Raw genomic sequence first — 22,877 nt, forward strand, 5'->3', positions numbered from 1 at the left:
ACACACTGATCAAATGTCTGGAAGCTGTGGCTGGATAGCTATGTGGGAGCCGGTTAAAGTTAAATCCTTCAAAGACAGGGGTCCTTTGGCTGGGTCGGGACGATATAGGGTTGGGGGGCAAACTCCCATCCCTTGCAGGGGCACAATTAGTGCCAGTGCCTTCTGTCTAGAGTTTGGGTGTAATCTTCAACGCCTCGCTTTCTATGGAGGCGCAGGTTACAGCTATAACAAAGGTGGCATTTTTTCATCTCCGCCAAGCTAAGCAGTTGCTCCCTGACCTCTCTCGCCCTGACCTTGCCACTGTGATCCATGTGACAGTCACCTCCAGACTTGATTATTGTAACTCGCTCTATGTGGGGCTGCCCTTGAAACTGACCCAGAAACTCCAGCGGATGCAGAATACCGCAGCGAGGCTCCTTACGGGCTCCTTGCCATGGGACCACATTCATCCAGTGCTTTACCAGCTGCGCTGGCTCCTGGTGGAGTACCAGATTTTAACTTGTCTGAATTAATTTTAAGATGTATTTTAATGAATTGATGTCTATTCTTATGCATATTGTGTTGTTCTTATGATGTTAGCTGCTCTGAGCCTGGCCTTGGCCGGGGAGATACAAATAAAAAATTATTATTGTTGTTGTTGTTGTTATCTGAGAAAGTAGCCCAGCCTTCTCCACATTTACTCAGAGGTAAGATCCAATGAGTGAAATGGGACTCCCTCCCAGGAAACTGTGCAAGATTGAAAAAGCTCATGGGATGCTTTCTTTTCCCTAAATCAACAGCAATGAAGAATATATCAGCTACCCTGGGATCCTTTGGCAAGTAGAGCAAGATATAAATTTAATAAATAGATAAAGGTTCCACTAGCACCAAAATGCTTAGGAGGGTTGGCGCAACTCCTAAAACAGGGACAAGAAACTTTCAGCTCTCCAGCTGTTGTTGGACTATGATTCCCATCATCCCTGACTGTTGTCCATGCTGGCTGCGGGTGGTGGGATTTGGAGTCCAACATCTGGAGGGCCACAAATTCCCTGTCATTACCCTGCAAGGAAAGCTTACAACATTTGGGGATTTTTTAGTTCAGAGAAAAAGACGAGTAGGGAGCATGTATAAAATTATGACTGCGGTGGAGAAAATGGGTAGGCCTTTTTCACGAGACTAGAATACAGTGTGTTTGGTCACCCAGTGTAGCCGAATGTTGGGGAGATTTAGGATGGACAAGAGAGGAAGCAATTCTTCACACAGCATAGAGTTGCTAAGCCATGGATTTTGCTGTTCATGATAGCCAGGCTACAAAAGGCCCCTTCTGATAATGGCCACCTTACCTCCAGAAAGGGTGCCTCAGAATACCAGTGGCAAAGAAGCATCACCTGGAGACGGCCATTGCCCTCCCGTCCCGATGGCAGGCTTCCCAGAGGCATTGGGTTGGCCAGGTAGGAAACCGGATGTTGGAGAAGCTTTCTTTGCCTCACGGAAGAGCTTCCATTGTTGAGTTTGGGACGGGAGCCAAGACAGGCAGGGTGACCCCTGGATTGGATGTAAGTGCAAAGGCAGGCAGGTGGAGGTTGGCTGAGAGCAGAGAGAGGTTGGTGGGGCAGAGCAACATCTGCTGTGCCAATCCCAGGAGAACATCAGAACCGTCACAACAGTTTGACTGTCCAGAGGTCCAGTGGGAAGGGAAAGGTGCACATGGCTGGCTAGCACAGATTCCCTCTCTCACACACATGGATTGCTTTGTGAATCAACCCAAAAGACGTCCCTGAGTACTCAGGCAGCTTCTTTGAGGCATACATATATATCCCTCAAATATCATGCCTGTTATGACATATGCATGCCCACGATCTGCAGCAGGGATGAGAGTCATGAAGACTTCCAGATGTTGTTGGACTCTCACCAGCCCCAGCCAGCAAGGCCAGCTGTGGGGACAGAGGATAAATTCAATTCAGCTCACATTGAAAGGCAAATATACCAAATTTGTACTTTCTGAAGTAATACATGAAACACCTTTTGAAATTCGCACGCATAGAGCAGAGTGCATTTACTAGTGAAAATAACATACAAAACATTGAATTGAGGAAATTGCTTTGCAGAAATGTGTGCATTGAGCCAAAAAGGAAACATTTCCTATGCAAATCCCACCCCCCACCCCACCCCCCGTGATCGCCAGCAACTGGTTCTGAGGCAAATTTCCCAGGCCTACTGGAACCTGAACCGGAGGCCTTCTGCTTTCAGCACACACTCTAACATTGATCTGCTCTGACCATCTCCTCATGAGCCAGCCTGCTCCCTCCATTGCTCTTGGAAAGGCCTTGTGTCCGTTCCCCGTAATCTGATCCAGGTGCAAGGAATCTTTTTCAGCTGGAGGGACACATTCCCTTCTGAGCAGCTTTCTAGGGACCCCGTGCCAGCGCTGGCTGAGGCCAGAGGCAAAAGTGGGCTGAGCAAGGACTGACACTTTTGCACAGAAGTCTCACTCCCACCTCCCTCTCTATCCCCTGTGAAGTGAAGCCAGAACCATGGACACCAAAAACACTCAAAGAGGTGTGAATTGGAGCAGCGAGAAGGCTACTCTGGGAAGGGGAGGTGTGGCCTGGGCAGAGTCCAGGGGCCAGACAGCGAGGACAAAAGGGTCAAGCTCAACTGCTGGGCCTGAGGTTCCCCAACCACAACTTGAGGTAAGGTGGGCCATCTCAGTGGAATAACCTCCCAAGGGAGCTTCTCTAGGCTTCCTGTAGGTGGGTTTCAGAACAGACCTGTGAAGTCTCTTAAAACCTTCCTTTGTGATAGGTTTTTTGGAGAGGCACACCTCTTGCAGATGTTGTTCTTGCATTTTCTTACTCAAGTTAATGTTTCGTCGCTCTTCTGTGCCATCACATGACTGTGCTGGGTTTTGATGCAGCTGTTTTTATTTCAATGCGAGTTCCTTTTCACTGGGAAAACAGAACGCACAGCAAAGCCCCAAACGGCTCAACCACAGAGCTCAACCTCCAGGGCCAGACCAAGGTAGCTTGAGGAGGAAAAACCAAATGGTTTTGCAAGTTCTGCACTCTCTCTGCATTGGAAGAGGCCTGAGCAGAAGCAATCAAGGCCTTTTCCAAGGGGCTTGCACAAAAGAACGAGGCCCTCCTTGGCAGTTCCAAAGTGCTCCAGGTGCTTCAAACACACTACCCTGGCAAACTTCACAACAACCCTGCATGGTGGCTTATTATTATTATTAGTAGTAGTAGTAGTAGTAGTATCCCTAACATGTAGGGATTAAAGACAGCAGCTTGCTTAAGTCTGAGTACTTACCATACATTTAAAGCACATGTCTTCCCACAAAGAATCCTCAGAACTGTAGTTTGCCCCCTCACAGAGCTACAGTCCCCAGCAGCCTTAAACTACAGTTCCCAGGGTTCTCTAGGAGAAGTTCTATGCTTTAAATGTATGGTGTGGATCTGCCTTCAGTGTGTCTTAAGGGTCACACCCCTACATTCCTCATGGCAGAGACAAGATTTGGACCAGGATGCCCTCCTCTGTGTACCAGCTCTTGATAGACCTGCCCACCCAACCTGCTAAGGCCTGCTGGCTTTACTTTATGAAGGGGGATTGGGCAAGCTCAACGAGGAGGAGAGGGTTCTCACCAGCAACAATTATTGGTGGGTTTCCCAGAAGCATCTGGCTGGCCACTGTGGGAAACAGGATGTTGAGATACCTCAGCTTTTGCCAACCCAACATCAGTCCCAGTCAGCAGCCTATCAAGTTGGCAAAGTCTGGTCTAGATGAATCTTGGATTTGATCCCCCACAGCTCTTAGCAAGCCACATTATACCATGTTAAACCACTGATCCATGTATTTTAATTTTCTCCCATGATTGGCAGCTGCTCTCCAGGATCTTTCCCACCCCAACCTAGATGCCAGGGATTGAACCTGGGATCCTATGCCTACAAGGCAGGTGCCTCTGCCGTGGAGCTGGAGCCCTTCCCTCTTATGTCCTCCTTAACGTCACACAGGAGCCTGCCTTCTACAGGTTCCTCTATCCCAGGATCGTCTGTTCCGGGGGGGGGGGGGGCAACATGATGCTCTACAGGATCAAGGATGATGGGAACTGGTGTCCAGCAACATCTTCAGGGCAGCCCATTGCCAGCCCCAGATCTGCTCCAACTGGAAGAAGCTTTCCACCATAAAGGGTTCTTTCTCAGCCCAACTACCAGAGATCCTTAACAGAAAAAGGAGGGGGATTGGGCTGGGACCTTCTGTGTGGAAGCTAAGGACCCTCTCCCTGAACATCCACAAGACCTTCCCAAGAGAACATGCCCCAGGCGGGCCTGAAGTGCCTGTGTCCCCACCCCGCCATCCCTAATCTGCCACCTGAAGCAACCATCTCACCTGGCTTCACAGCAGGGCCATCACAGACTGGCTTGACCCTAAGGTGGTCATAGGCACCTCTCCCAACTTTGCCTGCCTGCTTATCACCAAAAGAGAAGGGTGCTACTCATGGCAGACCCTTACCTTGAGGTTTGGACGCCTCCGTGGCATTTGGGGCGGTCATAGCAATGCACACGTCATCCTGCGGGAACTGGTCACACTTGAGCATCTCGGGCCAGTAGAAGCCAAAGAACTGCATGACGGGCTCACAGGAGTCGCGGACGGCCTCGCAGAGCCAGCGGCAGGGGTAAATGGGCCTGTCCAGGCAGACCGGGGCAAAGAGGGAGCAGAGGAAGACCTGGGTGCCCATGTGGCAGTTCTTGTTGAGCAGAGGCACCCAGCTGCTGGCTTGCTGCTTCACCTCCGCCATGGTCTCGTGGTCCAGGAGGTTGGGCAAGACCATCTTGTCGTAGCCCACGCTGTGGCACAGGCGGAGGTCAGCCGGGATGGCCACGCACTGAGGGGGCTTGGTGTAGAAGCGCCCGCTCTGGTAGGCACTGATGTCGGACTGGAAGCTGACGTAGTCATACTCGTTGCCCTTGGCCAGGCCGGGCAGGAGAAGAAGCCCAAAGGCCACCAGGATCAGCACCCGGGGCCCCTTCCGCCAGGGGCCTCTGGAGCACCAGCCTGCGCCCATTCTGGCAAGGAAGCCCGCGCCTTGCGAGCGGCTGGGCATCAGCCGCCTCTCTGGAGGTTGGCAAATAAGGACGGGGGGAGCCCGAAGGTGGTCGCGACTCCCTCCCCCGGGCGAGACCCCCATCAGCTCCTGCCCCGGCTGCCGCTGCTGCGCAGCTCTTCCCCCGCCTGCTCCAGGGGGTCGGGACGCTTCTCGGCTGCGCGGATCCCCTTCCCGATCTCAGTCAGCAGCGGGACCCGAGGGGACCACCGAAGAGCACTTTCTTGCCGGGAGTTGCGGAGCCCCTTTCCCCCCGCAGCCAATCAGTGCCGGCCTGCGCCCCTCCCCTTTCCTCTGCCCCCTCCCTCCCTCCCCCAGCTGTCGCTCAGGGGCTGCCTTGGCCAATGGCGTCGCGGGCCGGGGCTGGTTTCCAGGCTGCGCGGGTCGCCTCCCCTCTCGGCGCGGCGGGGAAGGTGAGCCGCGGAGGCGCTCGCTTGGCGCCCGGGGGAAGGCGCGGGCGCGGACCTCGGGCGCCTTTCCTGGCGCGCATCCCCCGCGGGGGCGCATCTGGCTCGCTCGCTCGCGCCATCCTGGGCACGGTTTCGAAAGGGGTTTCGTTTCGCTTGGTGGGGTTTCGCACAGAATCGCAGCTGGAAGTTGCGCGCGCTTCTTGGCAAGGATGGGCAGCGCCTCAGCCCAACGGGATTTTCCTCCAGACCCCGTAATGGGCGCAAAAGGTGCGCAACGCGGCTTCAGTTAGCGCTCTCTCACGGAAGTAAAGCCCCGCTGGTTTCCCACATGGCTTACTTCCAAGTAAGTACTCTCGAGGTGGGGGGTGTATTTGTGCAGCCCGGGATTGTGTAGGTTTACCCCAAAGTTAATTAACAGCGCAAGCCTAGCCACGTCTACTCAGAAGTAAGTCCTGTTGAATTCAAGGGGGCTTGCTCCAAGGTAAGTGGGGTTAGGATTGCAGCCTACGTTCCGCGGTGTTCAAGAGAGCATCGGGTTTTCTGGATAAGACACCCCACTCCGGACCCCTTTGTGCGCGGCCCCTCTTGGAGTCCTCGATGCGTTTAGGGATGCAGCCTTCAAGCCCAGCTGACCCGCAGTCTTACTCTGCAGGTCTGCAAGAGAGCAAGCGCTGCTTTTGCCTTTTACCAGGGTCACAGCGTGGCCTCCCCAATAAAGCAAGGAAACCTAGTTAGCTGGTAGTTGCGAAGAGCCAGACTGCGGGGCCACGAGACTAGAGTGTGGCGCTGAGAACGCCAAGGTTGCAGGTTTGATCCCCATATGGGTCAGCTACATATGCCTGCATTGCAGGGGGTTGGACTAGATGATCCTCAGGGTCCCTTCCAGCTCTATGATTCTATATGTAAGAGACTCATTTATAATTATATTTTGGGAATGATGCATGCTCTTATGTATCTTCATTGCATTATACTTTCTGCATGTCCCATGATCGTATTATAAAGTAATTGTGCTCTGTGTCATAAATAAAGAACAGCTATGAGTTGTTTCTTTTTGTTTTCCAATGTATTTCTTATCAAGAAAAAAAAAATTGATGTGGCGTGAGCAAATTTTTATTCTGAAAGTGTGGCCCAGGCCCCAGAGAAGAAAGTATAAGACCCACTGGCTTATAGGATTGCAGCCTAAAAGGAATTAAGAGATATCAGTCAGTCTTCCCATTTTTCAGAATAGGCACAGCGGGGGGGGGGGGGTTGGGGGGGGGGATACCAGTCCAAGAAAAATGATGCTAAGAGGGCCACTGGATTCAGAAACCATTTTATAATCACAGCAGCACACCCTCCTGGAAGTATTTTTAGTCTGTCTTTTTGGAGGGGAAGGCACAAGACGTCAGCACATGATGAATGCCGCCACCTACCAGCTTTCAACAAATTTCTGCCTCTGCTTCTTTAGTGGGCAATAATACAACCATAAGCTATCACATTCAACATTGTTGAAATGAGTTTATTACAATCATATGTACACTTGATTTTTTTTTAAAAAAAGGATGTACATTTTAAGAATTAGTACATTTTGAGAACAAGTAAAAATACTTATCTATCCACCCTTACTACAACAGCACTTTAAAAAATAAAAATGCTTAGACATCCTCACAGGGTGGGGGGGGGTGTGGAATGGGCTCTGCCCCAGTTGCTCCAAGGGTCCCTGCAGAGGAAGGGGGTTGTGTTGTTCCTGCTCTCAGAGACATCAATTGTCCCAGGGTTGGGTTCCGACCCTGACAAGTTCAGGGGCTCAACGTGAGCACAAAGTAAGCCTGAGCTCTTGGCTGTTCCGGGCTCTGGTGTTTTTCCTTCACTTGATTTGATGCATATTAACCAGAGTTTATATGAGAAGGAAAAGTACACACCTGCCTGACAGGTAAAAAGAGGAGACAGGCACTCCATGTCCCTAGCTGGGCGTCCAGTTCACTAACCAAGACAAGCTGGAGGAGGGGCTCCACCCCACCCATTTGCCCCTTTCCTTAATGGCCCATCACCTCAACACAGGAAACAAGCCTGGCTTCAGTGCTTTTTTCCTAGAAAAATAGGTGCCGGTACTCACAGTGAAGTTGTTACAGTAAGTGCCACACTTTTTAACAACAACAACAAAAGGTGCAGGTACTGCGCACCCTTGAGTATCCCTGGGGGGAATATACTGCCTGGCTTATATTTTAACACTTGCTGGATCCAGGGGTTAGAAGGGTCTCACAGACAGCCTACTTCCAGCCCAAACTCATAACCATATTGTTTCTTCACTGCCACTGGGCTGGGTTCCTGCATTCAAACAACTTAGATGTAAATGATTTTTCTTCCCCTGCTGGCATTTTCAAAGTTGACAGTGCCTTTGAGGCTTACATAGATGCCCTAAGTGACCTCTCCTCAAGGCTTATCAGAGCGGAAGATGAGCTGCCCCAATGATGGTTGCTGTGTGGAGCAGCAGATTCAAAGGATGCATCATGGTTTAAACTCAAATCTTTCCCAAACTGATGCCCCCCAGAGGCTTGAGCTACAACTCCCAGGCTTGTTCATGCTGAAGTGAAACACATCATTTTTAACTGGGTGGCAAGTAATATTGAACAGGCTTGGCACAGTTTCATGTAAATGTGTGCTAATCCCACAAGACATGCTAGATTTACAGATCTCTTTTCTGAACCTAAGCTATTGTAGTCCGGCTGGTTCTCCTTCCTTCAAAAATATATGGGACTATATATGTATTTTCCTCACAGTTGCACTGCATCATGGACATTGTAGTCTCAAGTCCTCCACAAATAGATTCTTGTATTATGTTTCACAAATGGTGATGCTGTGTCCATGAATTTCATAGTTTTAAATATATTTAGTTGTATGTACACAAATGCACTCAAATGCTAAGTGTGAACTGGCATAGCACACTGGCTAAGACCTGAGTCAGATGCCCCCAGTTCAGATCTCTTGATATTTTTATCTCCTTATTCTCAAGAAAGAAGCAAGAAAACGAGTGCACAGAGAGACCCGTGTACTTTAAATCCCACAGTATTAAAAATATTAAAAACACAGTACAGCAGTAAACATTAAAAACTTCCCTAAACAGGACTGCCTTCAGAGCCAGTGTGGTGTAGTGGTTGAGAGCGGTGGACTCTAGTCTGGGTGACCTTGGGCCAGTCACACTTCTCTGAAGTCTCTCAGCCCCACTCACCTCACAGAGTGTTTGTTGTGGGGGAGGAAGGGAAAGGAGAATGTTAGCTGCTTTGAGACTCCTGAAGGGGAGTGATAAAGAGGGATATCAAATCCAAACTCTTCTTCTTCATTTTTCTTTAATATAATTTTTTATTAGTTTTTTTTAACATATCATTTTCAACAGTAATTAAACATACTTTTACATCTTATTCAATTTTTTGACTTCCATCAATCCTGTCTGAAAATTTTCCAATCTAATCTCTCAGTATGCATTTCTTATCTTCCCTACTGCATTTCAAACTCATAGCCAGTATCTCTATCTTTTTCTACTTTGTAACACTGCGTATATTTCTCCTTACAAAACTTCTTGTAGTCCTACTAGCGTAATTTGCTGATTTCAGTTGCTCTTCAAATAATTCATATACTTCTTCCAATCTTCTGTAAATCTCTGGTCCTGCAGGTTTCGAATCCTTCCTGTCCTTTTGTCCAATTCTGCATAGTCCATTAATTTCGTCTGCCATTCTTCTTTCGTCAGAATTTTTTCTTGTTTCCATTTCTGGGCTAACAATACTCTTGCCGCGGTTGTTGCATATAAAAACAATTTAACATCTTGCCTATTAATGTCCTGACCTATAATACCAAGTACGGTAAAAATGCTTCTGGTTTTTTAAAAAATGTATATTTCAACATCTTTTTCATCTCATTATATATCATTTCCCAGAAGTTCTTTACTTTTTTACATTCCCACCACATATGATAAAATGTTCCTTCTTTTTCTTTTCATTTCCAACATTTATTATTTGTCTTATATGTTTTACCTAATTTCACTGGTGTAATATACCATCTATACATCATTTTCATCATATTCTCTTTCAAAGCATTACAGGCTGTAAATTTTATCCTTTCATTCCACAATCTTTCCCATTCTTCAAGCTGTATAATATATCCAAAGTCTTTTGCCCAATGTATCATTACCGATTTCATTTCCTCATCTTTCAAATGCCATTCCAACAGTATTTTATACATTTTAGACATTGTTTTACATTCATTGTTTAATATATCTATTTCAAATTTAGATTTTTTTATAATCAAATCCTTTTCCCTTTAAATCCTCTTTATATATTCCATTGACTTGGTGATAGTGCAACCAATCATTTACATATTCTTTATAACCTCTTCATATGGTCAAACTCTTCTTCTTCAGATGTCTTTTAAAAGTAGGATAGTTGCTTATTTCCTTGACATCTGATTGGATGGCGTTCCACAGGGCAGGGGCCACTACCGAGAAGGCCCTCTGCCTGGTTCCCTGTAACCTCACTTCTCTCAGTGAGGGAACCACCAGAAGGCCCTCAGTACTGGACCTCAGTGTCCAGGCTGAACAATGGGGATGGAGACGCTCCTTCAGGTATACAGGGCCAAGGCCGTTTAGGGCTTTAAAGGTCAGCACCAACACTTTGAATCGTGCTCGGAGCCAATGTACTGGGAGCCAATGCAGGTCCCTCAGGACGGGTGTTATATGATCCCGGTGGCTACTCCCGGTCACCAGTCTTGCTGCCGCATTCTGGATTAATTGTGATTTCTGAGTCACCTTCAAAGGTAGCCCCACGTAGAGCGCATTGCAGTAGTCCAAGCGGGAGATAACCAGAGCATGCACCACTCTGGCAAGATAGTCTGTGGGCAGGTAGGGTCTCAGCCTGCATACCAGATGGAGTTGGTAGACAGCTGCCCTGGACACAGAATAGACCTGCACCTACAAGGACAGCTGTGAGTCCAAAATGACTCCCAAGCTATGCACCTGGTCCTTCAGGACCAGGGAGTCTCCACACCTGCCCGCCCCCTGTCCCCCCAAAACAGTACTTCTGTCTTGTCAGGATTCAACCTCAATCTGTTAGCTGCCATCCATCCTCCAACTGCCTCCAGACACTCACACAGGACCTTCACCACCTTCACTGGTTCTGATTTAAAAGAGAGATAGAGCTGAGTATCATCTGCATACTGATGAACACCCAGCCCTAACCCCCTGGTGATCTCTCCCAGCGGCTTCATATAGATGTTAAAAAGCATGGGGCAGAGGACGGAACCCTAAGGCACCCCACAAGTGAGAGCCCAGGGGTCTGAACACTCATCCCCCCAACAGCACTTTCTGGACACAGCCCAGGAGAAAGGAGCAGAACGACTGTATAACAGTGCCCCCAGCTCCTAGCCCATTTAGACAGTCCAGAAGGATGTCATGATCAATCGGATCAAAGGCCGCTGAGAGATCCAGCAGAACTAGGAAACAGCTCTTACCTTTGTCCCTAGCCCGCTGGAGATCATCAACCAGTGCGACCAAGGCAGTTTCAGTCCCATGAGGAAGCCTGAATCCCAGTTGGAAAGGATCCAAATGGTCCACATCTTCCAGGCGTGCTTGGAGTTGTTCAGCAACCACCCACTCAATCACCCTGCCCAAGAATAGAAGATTTGAGACTGGGCGATAGTTGGCCAAATTGGCCAGGTCTAAAGATGTTTTTTTAAGAAGCGGTTTAATGACCACTTCTTTCAGCGGGTCTGGGAAAGCTCCCTCGCAGAGGGAAGCATTCACCACCCTTCAGAGCCCATCGCCCAGCCCTGCCCGGCTCGCTTTTATCAGCCAGGATGGACATGGATCAAGGAGACAGGTGGCTGGTTTCATTCATCCATGCAGCCTGTCCACATCCTCGGAGGTAACAGATTGGAATTGATCCCATATAGCACAACTAGACAGGAGTCCAGCACTCTCCCGCCCTGGCCCTGCTCCCACGGTGGAGTCTACCTCCTTCCGAATCGGAGCAACTTTATCTGAAAAAATACTTTGCAAAATCATTGCAGGAGATCTTGGGGTCCCTACCAGGCCCCAGTGACGAAAGTGGTTCTGATAGATTGCGAACCACCTGAAAGAGTCTCCTGATGCTGTTTTCTGCAGATGCAATAGAGGCGGTGAAGAACATCCTTTTTGTCGTCGCTATCGCCACTTGGTAGGCTCGACATTGAGCTCTAACCAGTGTCCGGTCCGATTCAGAATGAGTTTTCCGCCACCTGCACTCTAGCTGTCTCAGCAATTGTTTCATCGCCCTCAGCTCCAAGGGAAACCACAGGGCTGTCTGGGCTCCATGTAATTGGAGAGGGCGCTTCGGAGCCACACAGTCAATAGCCCTGGTTAACTCCACATTCCAGCAGGTCACCAGGGTATCGGGACTGCTGGGTACCTCCTTAGGAAATCCACCTGTCTTACCAAGGTTTGTTTGTGCTAGTTAGCTGGATCCTCTCCCTCTCTCTCCATCTGTGATAAATGTTTTGTTTGTTTGCTTGGAGAAAAAGAAGATCCATTTCCAGCTCTGCCTGCACCACCTTCCCAAAACCCTCTGTGAGGTCCTGAATCTCAGCCAGGCTATGGAACATTATGAAGAGGCTCTTGTTAAGCCTACCGGGAGGTCCTTCCCCCCCCCAGCCCCCGCCACTCAGCATTTCTGCTCTGCTCCTGCACTGAGCACTGATATAGAACACAGCTGGGAAAGTTGGCTTCTGTGGACATGCATTCAAAATCTGAGCATTGGCTGGGTCTACAGAGCACACCGGCTGTTGTTCATAAGACAGAAGCAGAATCCCAAGTGAGATGGCAGGAAGGGAACTCTCCATCCCTAGTTAGACCTTGAAGTGCCCTCTGCAGAAATTCAGTCCAGGGCAGGGGCTGTTCATCGGCATGCGCTATCTGCAGGCAACGTCTAGAACAGGGCAGGACAACCTGGTGCCCTCTAGATGTTGAGAGCTATGGCTCCCATTGTCTCTGACCATTGGCCATGCTGGTTGGGGCTCCTGGGCATGTGGCCCCGTGACATCTTGGTCCAGAGCACACACATGCTGTTTGACTGTGGAACAGTCTCCCTCGGGAGGTGATGGACTCTCCTTCTTTAGAGGTTTTTAAGTAGAGGCTGGATGGCCATCTGTCATGGATGCTTTGGCTGAGATTCCTGCATTGCAGAAGCTTGGACTAGATGAGCCTCTGGATCCCCTCCAACTCTACAGTTCTGTGATACTATGCCCTGGGTCCTGCTGCAGCTGAGTCAGAGCTGCCATTTTTATTTCCCACAATGTCCCTCATATAAGTTGCTCTGGGGCATTGTGGGAAACTTCAATGTAAATGGGGGCCACTAGTGGGGACTTGGCAGCTGCCATTTTAATTTCCCTTGATGCCTTGGAGCTGCACCGCATCAGGGGCATTGTGGGAAATGAGCATGGCAGCCTCCAGACATGCCTATGTCCACACAAACACACAGGTCATGTCTGCACCATACATGCGCAGCACTCTTGTGCCACTTTCCGAGTCATGGCTTCTTTCAAGGAATCCTGGGAACTGCAGTTTGTGAAGAGTGCTAAAAGTTGTTTGGAGACCCCTAGTCCCCTCACCAGCATCCCCTGTGAAGAGAGAAACTGCAGCTCTGTGAAGGGAATGAGGCCTTCTAACAACCCTCAGCACTTTTGATGAACTATAGTTCCCAGGATTATTTGGGGGGAAACGCGACTATGAAAATAATAGGGTTTAAGTTTAGTGTCGAAGCAGCCAAAATGAAGTCGCCTGGCAAGGTGGTAAAATTCTGGACTGGACTACTGCAAGCGGGGGGGGGGGGGAGGATGGCTTTCTTTTTTTTAATGCTCACAGACACAAGCCATGCATGTAGAAAATGAGTCCAGCAAGATGTTTTTGTTTGTTGCTTTCTAACGTGGGGAAACATTATCAAGTATTGCTCACCCTCCCACCTCTGTAGGTGGTGCAGCCCACAATTCTGCCACTTCATTCTGCTTCATGAACAGCCATTAAAATAAACCCAGGATCCATATTTTCCTTGCTCCTGGCTCTCTGAATCTACACTTTGCAGAGCCTCCAACAGACCCAACCCCAAACGATGAAACCTAGTTGCACATGAAAGAGGGAGAGTGGGAAGAGAGAGGCAAAATGAATAGCTTCTCCAATACAAATGCCATTCAACCTTTGTTTACAGAGCCCTGTATCCCCTTCCCCTCCCCACCCCAGCCTGTGCCAGAGCCCCAAGAGGAATGTGCAGGGGCTCTCTCCCAGGCCTGCTGCACAGCTCCCCCATTGAGAGCACTGTTACACCAAATATTACCCTTAATTTGAAACAGATGAGGGAAAGGCTCCAACACTATAGAGCTAGTATCGCAGAATGACCTGACCTTTCCAACTTGCTGAAAGTCCTGCTGAAATTCACAAGAACACATTGCAACTTCTGCAAAGAGTTATTTATTGCAAGACCATAAATAATATTTGTGGTGGATTTTCCCTGCTAATCTAGAAAATGAATTAGATTGGAGGGATCTGTGGAATTGCTTGAACATCAGGCAGATGTGTTGGCTTAGACCTGTTTAGTGATTGATCATTTCTTCTTCAGTTGGCTAGATAGATTAAGTTTCATCTGCAGGGAAGGAGAGATTTTTAATCAAACCCTTTCTAACTCTTTCTAGTTAGGGTCTGTGTGGATTGGAAAGCAAAGACCTCTCCCCTCTGCTTAAACATTCAGACTTAGATATTAAGAATGCAATACTGGTTTCTAGAAAATGCAGAATCACTAATTCCGTTTTGGCCTCTCTAAAACACACACACACACACACACAGAGAGAGAGAGAGAGAGAGAGAGAGAGAGAGAGAGAGAGAGAGAGAGAGAGAGAGCATTCTTTGGTTTGTTCAAAAGCAACTGATCTCCAAGAGGAGTCATGGAATTATGCAGTCAGTGATGAGTGGATTCCCCAAATTCACTCTGGAAATAATCTGGGAAAAGCAGAATAATTTTCTGAATGCCTAGGAAATTAATCTGGACCACAGACTGAAGTCACTACCAGATGGTCTGCTCTTTGAGCATTCATTCTGATTTGCTTGTTGGGAAGTTGGAGGGGGGGAGCATCAAGTGTTTTTCCACACTTTCCACACCATTTCCTCATCACAGACCCTCCAAGTGTCCCTATTTTCCAGGGATGCCCCTGATTTAGAGAAGCTGTCCCAATTTCTCATTTGATCCGGGAATGTCCCACTTTTCCTTAGGATGTCCCTATTTTAATTGGAGAAATGTTGGAGGGTATGAAATTATCTGATCCTTGAGCCGTCTGAAGGCAATCCTATTTAAGGAAGGTTTTTTAAAAAATGTTTAATGTTTTATTATGTTTTTATATATGTTGGAAGCCGCCCAGAGTGGCTGGGGCAACCCAGTCAGATGCGTGGGATATAAATAGTAAAGTTATCATTATGGAATGGGATGTCCCTATTTTCATTGGAGAAATCTTGGAAGGCATGCCATCACTCACCTTATCACAAAACGTTCAGTTGGCGTGGGGCATGGCTTTGTTGCCAAATCCACTTTAATTTTATTGACATCAAGCAGGCATCTTCACGACACTCTTTTCGGCAGCTGCTTAAAGCATTTTTAGGCAAGCCTACCCAGACACATAAAGCTTGAAAGAAAAAGAAGAAAGCTTTTTCTTCTTTTACTTTTAATTATTTTTAAATGTTTGCAACTGTTTTTACTATAAATATTTCTTGTAAAGTGGCTAGAGGCTTTTAATACAGCCAAGCAGTATATACATTTTGTTAAAATAGGCTGCGGAACGTGAATGTGTCAGCATGCGGCACAACCCCACCCCAAGATGGCAAAGGTTTGCCTAGGAGCACCCACTGTCTTGGGTTCATGGCCGTCTTTACCCAGGTGCCAAATTCTGGGGGGCGCCAGGCGCTCACTGCTGAAGCTGCCTAAGCTAACTATCTACCTGTTATGAAATAATAAATAATTTTGATCGAGCTAGAAAAACAAAATGCATATATACCTAGGTATTACCGAAATGTATACCTACTGTTTCACTAAAGGACTTTTGACTTTGTGCGCTCATTTAGTAAAGACGCTCTGCGCCAGCGGCGGCACGTGTCATTCACAACAGCGCTGTGCACGCGAAAGGAACTTTTACATCAAAATATCACGTTACGTATTGCATTGAGCTGCGCTGCTATGTGGCAGTGGGGTCAGCAGCACCTTTGACACGGCTGATGTTTCTCCTAAGTAGGTGCCTAAACAATACTTAAAAGTTTAAGTGTGGTGGTTGAGCAAATAAAAAAGTTTCTTTCTTTTTCCTCCCTTCTTTTGTAAACAAGAGAGAAGGCGTAAGCGTGGTGTCTGACATAAGCATAATAAAAGTTAGTTTGGGGGCTAAACTAAATTTGGGGGCACTGGGCGGATCTTTACACCCCGGCGGCGCATATGCTAAAGACTGTGCTGCTTGGGTTGTGGCACCATGTGACAATGACACTGCCCACATGTTCCTGTTCAAGGCATTGGTTTCAGATGGAACTGCCCAAGCTGGGGTTGTGGCAGACAAGCCAGTGGAGAAGCTGAAAGCCGCAGGGGGTGTCATTGGCCCTGTCGTGCATTCAAAGTTGTCGTTTTATTGCCAAGAAGTTAGTTCTTCATTTCAGAAGTTGCCTGTAAAGGGAAGGAGGCTTGACTGGCTAGAATCATGAACAGGAGTATGGCAAACTTCAAGATTTCATTGCAGGACTGCATACACACCACACATATAAAGCGCATGGCTTTCCCCAAAGACCCCTGGGACTGTACTTTATTTCTCTTAGAGCTACAACCCCAAGGACCCTTAAACAACAGTCTCTCCCTGATTCTTTGGGGAAGCCATATGTTTTAAATGTGCTTCAAATGTTTGGTGTGTACACAGCCTAACTCATATTTGCAAAACATTAAAGATCTACTGCAGAAAATTGGTTGCACTAAAGCTGAGAAGCTTTAGTGATGGTAAAAGTCACATTATGAGCCACTATAGGAAATGAAGCCTTTCCTGTTTTGGAAAGTTGGAAACCATCTTTGCTGTATTGAAATCCTTTTGAAACATATCTTGGCCACTAGGGGCACATCAGAAGATGGCTGACAATAACATCTCTCCGACCCACACGAGGTAATTTGGAGGCTGTGATGGGAGTAATAGCCTCCCTACCCCCCCAGGATTGGGGGGGGGCTGCCCTTGCCTGCTGTGCCCTATACCACCCCCGAATTTGAGGGGATGGGGGCACTAGGCAGAATGCCCTTCTGTGGATATCGGTGCTCCTGGACGCTGCCCCTGATCCGCGCCTCTAGCTGCAAGAACTTCAAAAGGAGGGGGAGTAAAGACTGCTAACAGAAGAGATCTCTGATAAACGAGACGAGTCGGAAGAGCAAGAATTAACCAGATGAAGACATACCAAGACTCAGTATGGCAAAAGGACTGGATGGGGACGGACGGACTTTCCTTTCTTTCCTCTATGTGAATAAACAAGAATCCCCCCCCCCCTCACAAGTCAGAAATGTCATTTGAAGGACTTAAGCTGTGGATTTATGTCTGTGTGGAGATAAACTTTCTAACCAAAGCATGTTTTAAGAAGAGCGTGGAATGTATAAGGGCTTTGGAATGACGCAGTTAAAAATACCATCGCCATATTGGGAAGTTCTGTCGGAGGACTTAAGTCTGGGAGGAGAAATAGAGAAATAGAGCTGTTTTTATATTGTGGGTGAAACTTCTCAGAGGGACTTAAGAACAACAGTTCTGTGATTAATGATGGAAAGAGTGATGTTATCTATGAATGCGATGATATATGGAAACCATCTCGATTTGAGGATTGGATGAACAGAAAATTCACACAGGATTATTATTGGTGTTTATCGGCTTAAGGAGATTATCAGAAGAGATCATAAAGAAAAAAGAGAAAATATACGAACAAGATGAGATGCGGAAACAGCAAGATAAGACTAGATAGAATTATGAACTTTGTTTGGACTGATTCGGACACTAACGCAGTAGCAAGAAGATGATCAGAATCCCCCTTCAGATCTTGAAATATGGGTCCCCTCAACAAAATTTAAAATTCGGCTTTGTAATTCGGAATTTATGTGATGTGATTTGATTTGATTGGTCGGTTAATAAAAATTATTTATATATAAAAAAGAAACATATCATGAAGATTGTCTTGAAATATTAAATAAGATCCAATACAGTGGTAGACCCACTGAAATTAATAAACCTAAATTAGTCATGTCCATTAATTTATATGGATCTATTCTGAGTAGGACTAGCATTGGATGCAACCCATTGATATTTACTTAAGATTTACTTAAGTGTGACATTGCCTAGAGTTCCCTGACCACGAATGGACCCTCCAATCTGGATTGTCTATAGAATATTTGTGGTACTTTTATTTCTATATTTTTATGCAAATAAGTATTACTAAATATAAATTTTAAGAGAATGTGTGTGAGAGAGGGGGTGGGGAGGAAAGTCAGTGTGCTCCTTTCTACCTGGAGACAGTCTCCCACTGAAGATTAAAGTCTAGGATGCAGCTCTAAGTAATGAGAGGTGGGTTGGGGGGACTAGTGCAGGGGTCTGCAACCCGCGGCTCCGGAGCCGCATGTGGCTCTTTTACACCTTTGCCGCGGCTCCGGGGCGGATACTAGCGAGGGGAGGGGGCGCATTGTGCGCCCCGACACTCCCCACTGTGGCGGGCGCTGTACTGGCTGTGACGTCGCACCGTCACGCACCGTCCCAACGTCACCTTCCCGCCCACCTGCCCACTACATTGTAAGGGGCATGTACGCTGGTCACTGCATTGAAAGGGGGCATGTACACTGGTCACTGTTTTGAAGGGGAGTGAAGAACACACACACACACACACACAAAAAGGTAACTTGTTAATTTAACGTTTATTTCTATGAGGAGGAGTAATTCTGAGGGGTCAAACAAAGAAATAATAAAAAAGTGACAAAAAAGTTATTTTTATAATGACAAGTTTTGCGGCTCCCAGTTGTTTTTTCTTCGGAAATGGGTCCAAGTGGCTCTTTTTGTCTTAAAGGTTGCAGACCCCTGGACTAGTGGATTAATGCCATGCATATTAATGCCATATAAGAACATAAGAAGAGTCTTCTGGGTCAGTCCAATGGCCCATCTAGTCCAGCCTTCTGTTCTCACAGTGGTCACCCAGATGCCTCTGGGAAACCCACAAACAGGATTCAAATGGTTTTCAGAAACCTTAGTGTCGGAATCTCCACTCGGCCAAGCTGATAAAGCTCATCTTCCGGCCAAGCCTTCGGAATCGCCCTCCGACGAATAATTAACGACCTGAGCCTTTGATAAGGCCTCAGGCACGCTCCCCCATTCAGCAGAGAATCCAGCACAGGGAAGTGATGAGATTTATGGCTACATCTCTACGCTTTATTTCTTACTACGCAGACAACAAAGAAATATACATCCTCTCTCTATGAAAGCAGAGAGCAGCTGAACAACAAAGGAACAAAGGAAACAGGAAACCAGTACGTCACATCCGTCTCTAGTCTCCCATGAGACTTCCAATAGCCTGGACTGTCTCTGGAATGTAAACAGAGCCTTGTGACTCTAAGCAGCTGCTCAGTGCCAAACAGAAACTAACACTTAGCACCTCCAACTCTGGAGGCAGAACATGGCCTTCATAGCTGGCAGCCATTGATAGCCATTGATAGCCATTGATAGCCATTGATAGCCATTGATAGCCATCTCTTCCATGAATTTGTCCAGTCCTCTTTGAAAGCCCTCCAAGTTGGTGGCCCTCACCGCCTCCTGTGGGAGGGAGAGCCATACTTTAACTCTGTGCTGTCTGTATTGAATCTTCCAACAATATGCCATAAGTAGTTTGAGCCTGGCAGTGCCCAGCCAAAGAGCCCGCAAGATCCTGGCACCTGCCCTGAAAAGCAGCCTCCGTTTCATTATTTTCTACAATCCTTGAGTCCATCCGCTTATCCTTACTGGTTTTCATCATCCTTGACTGATTCTGCCCACCCTCAATGGCATCTTCAACCAACTAAAGCTGGTTGCCTCCGTAGCATTTTGATATCTTCCTGTTCCGTGCATGGTGCCTGGTTGGCTAGGACTGCCCAGGTGACTGATGCAGGAGGTATTGTCCTTAAACTCAGTTATCTGCCTACCCTCAGTGATGTTATCACGAGGCCCAAAGTGATTGGGAATGCAGGATTATGAAATCCTCCCTTTCACAATGAGATCCCTGATTGTTTGGGGTGTGACTGATCCAGGAACAAGAAAGAAGGAACAATCCATGAGAAAATGGCGCAAAAGCAGCAGTGGCAGTCAGAGAAAACAATGGCCCTGGTTGGTTGGCATCCACCTGCCTTGAGAGACAGTGGAAGACTGCGCCTTGGAGGTGAAGTCAAAGCGTTGGAGAATTACGCCTGTTGCAGCTGCAGAGACGGATATGGGAGAGACATGTTCTGTTGCAGCCGGGCCAGATGAATAATCAAAAAAGAATATTTGCCCACAATGTAGCTTGGGAAATATTAGCACCCCGCTGAAACTGCAATTTTTGAACAAGAAAATCACACCTTAAAAATATTCATCTCAGCCCTTTATTGGGGTGTAAAGGCCTGTGAGGGAGCCCTGAAGCCAGAGGCAGCACTGACTGCACTTCGCACCAGGCTTCCAGGAAGCTGTGGAGGTCAGTGGCAAAGCCGTTGGGCACATAGCCAATGGTACCCACTCTCCATGTTGTAAACTGGGTCCCAGCAAATGTATGGAAAGTGTCAGACGTGGGCTATCTAATAAAAGTGAAGTCAGCTTTACCAAAAGCAGCAGTCTGGGACACCACTATTGTTTGCAGGAGTTGATCAGAGGGAGTTTGCCAATGGGTTATTTAATTTGAGCTTGTATCTTGTTGCAGTTAAGGAAGCGTTCCCAGTAGAATAAGCCCTAATCAATATTTAAAAAATTAAAAATGGCAGCAGGTGGGTTGAAGCCACTTGGATTTTCCATGGGGGCACAGAATGTCTTCAGCCAGCTCCTCCGGTTTTCTAGTTGCATGTGTGACAAAGGCAAGCAGGCAGCTGATCCATACATGCCTGAACAATTGGCACTGCTCTTCTGCGTCTTTCCTTCCAGGCCTGGAGTGCTCCTGGGAAAAAACTTGACATGAATGATTTGATGTGGCTCTCTTCTGTTATCAGACCTTGCCCTTTCCCCTCTGGCCTTTGCACTGTTCCAAGGGCAGCAGAGCAGGGCTCTGGCTACAGTGCAGGCTCAGCTCCCATGGGAACAGAAGCATCTTTCTGAGCTATCTTCCACTGGGAAGCAGAATCTGGACTGACTCAATTTCCCCAGACCAGCAGCTGGAACAGGCAGAGAGTCCTCTCCAGAGAATTCCGCCACTAATGCCAGCATCCTCTCAGGAGCTCTTCCTGTGAGGATGCTTCCCTGCGTTGCTTTCCCCTCTTCTAGGTGGTAAAGCAGCCTGCCAAGAAACAGTGAGCTACAGAGCAGGGCAGAAATTCACATATGTGTATTAATGCAAAACTTCCTGAAACTATATGCGAACCAAACTACCGTACATTTCTCCTTTGAAATTTGCATTCTCCAAATTTTACAGTACAGTTCGGGGGGGGGTGAGAGTACAAACATGCATGTTTTATGGGAAAATGTGCATTAAAATGCATATATTAGTGAAAGTAGTAGACAAAATACATTATATTAGGGAAAATTGCTTTGCAAAAATATGCAACAAAATTGCAGACAAAAATGTGTATATTAGGAGAAATGTGTGCTAAAAATAAATGATTTTGTTGTGAGGACTTTGAAAAACCTGATGTGAAAAATGTGGCAAACAGAATTTATGATTGGGAAAATTTGAAACTTGCTGCCTTTTGTCTCCTATTTTAGCACAGTCCTAGCCTGGGTTTACCAAAACTAAGAACCAAAACCTATTTTCACTACTTGGCTCATTCATCTCTATAACATCTCAAGTAATAGTAAAGAAACACACCAATGAGCATGTACAAAGTGTCTTTTCCTTACCACTGAGTAAATACAAAGTCCCCACAAATTCATTAACTTTGTTAAAGAAAACTTATTACTCCCCTTTTAACTGATGAACAGCCATCTATGTTCACCAGCTGCCTTTGTTGGGTGCCCCGTTTGAAACAGCAGTGGACTACTATCTTGATTCCACAGCAGTAATTTAACCCTAAAGTCTTCCTTTGCTGCCTTAGACCCTATAGAAACCTTACAGGAGAATGTAAACACCCAGCAATTGGCTTAAATGTAAACTACCAGGCAAAGACTCACCAACAGTGAGAAGTTATTAGCTCCCTCCTTCACTGCTCTGAACTCCCAAGATGCCAAAGCATTTTGCCTAAAGTGAAACATGGAGGTGAAATTGGAGAGCTCTCAGGAATTCGGAGGAGAGAGCCAGCCTTGTTTCTATAAGAACACTGTTCTGATGTTAGCTTGACCATTGGGGTCCTTCCTTGCTAATCTTTCAAAGGAAGTAAAACAAAACCTGTTAGCCATTTCTCTCCTGCTGGAGGGAGGGGTCCCCACGGTGTCCAGCCCTTAGCCCCAATGGCACGCACGGCAGATCGGGTATGCTAGCCCCCAGGTGTGTTTGCATGCAGAGGGAGGCCTGGCTCTGATCTGTACCTGGAGAATAATACTCTGGTCAGAACAAGGCAGCAGTGACGGCAGAGAACAACATTCATCCATCTTAGTCATTACATATCTACACACTACACACAATACAACCCAACCAGGGAGGACAGGGACTACAGACTAATTTTTGCAGTCACTTCAAATTAAAAACCGAGAGGCATCATGATATATAGAACATTCTCAAATCCTTAGAAAAGCCATGTTTCACACACTGCTAAAGCCATTGAGTCCTAAGGCTATTTGCAGCAGTATAAGAAATGAAGTCCCTCCACAGAGCATAAAAATGTTCTGGAGTTTCCAGTCCCCCAGAAACATTCAAATTAGGCACTATTTTGTCATATTCACAATGGTCCATGTGTTTTTTAAACTACAGGGAAATTTGTCACTCTTGCAATGTCTTCCATTTTTGTGCAATACATATTCTATCTGCTGCCAACAACCTGTCATGAATTCTTTTAAATGCCATTGTTGAGTCTGATCATTCTGTTGATTTAACAGCAAAAGAGCTGTAGAGTCATTTGAGCGGGAGCCCTACAGATAGCAGAAAACCTCAAACCAAAAGTTTTGTACAAGCGCTGCCACCATAAACAGGGGGGGGGGGGCACCCACCCTTGTACTTCACAGCCATGCTAACAACATAATGTCATTTGTGAAGTTGTCTCTAAAAGCTGGATCAGTGTACG

The 22,877-nt window shown here is 47.0% G+C and overlaps 1 protein-coding gene across 1 annotated transcript in view; it reads right to left on the reverse strand.

Annotated features, from left to right (window-relative positions):
* SFRP1 (secreted frizzled related protein 1) overlaps window positions 1-5,328 on the reverse strand; it is a 35,193-nt gene extending 29,865 nt beyond the window's left edge. The window contains exon 1 of the mRNA XM_028741515.2: window positions 4,489-5,328. Coding sequence (XP_028597348.2) covers window positions 4,489-5,164 — 676 coding nt within the window. The 5' untranslated portion in view covers window positions 5,165-5,328. The remainder of the gene's footprint in view (window positions 1-4,488) is intronic.
* Between the last annotated feature and the right edge of the window lie 17,549 nt (window positions 5,329-22,877).

The sequence above is a fragment of the Podarcis muralis genome, chromosome 7 (assembly GCF_964188315.1).
Source record: "Podarcis muralis chromosome 7, rPodMur119.hap1.1, whole genome shotgun sequence".
Classification (NCBI taxonomy): Eukaryota; Metazoa; Chordata; class Lepidosauria; order Squamata; family Lacertidae; genus Podarcis; species Podarcis muralis.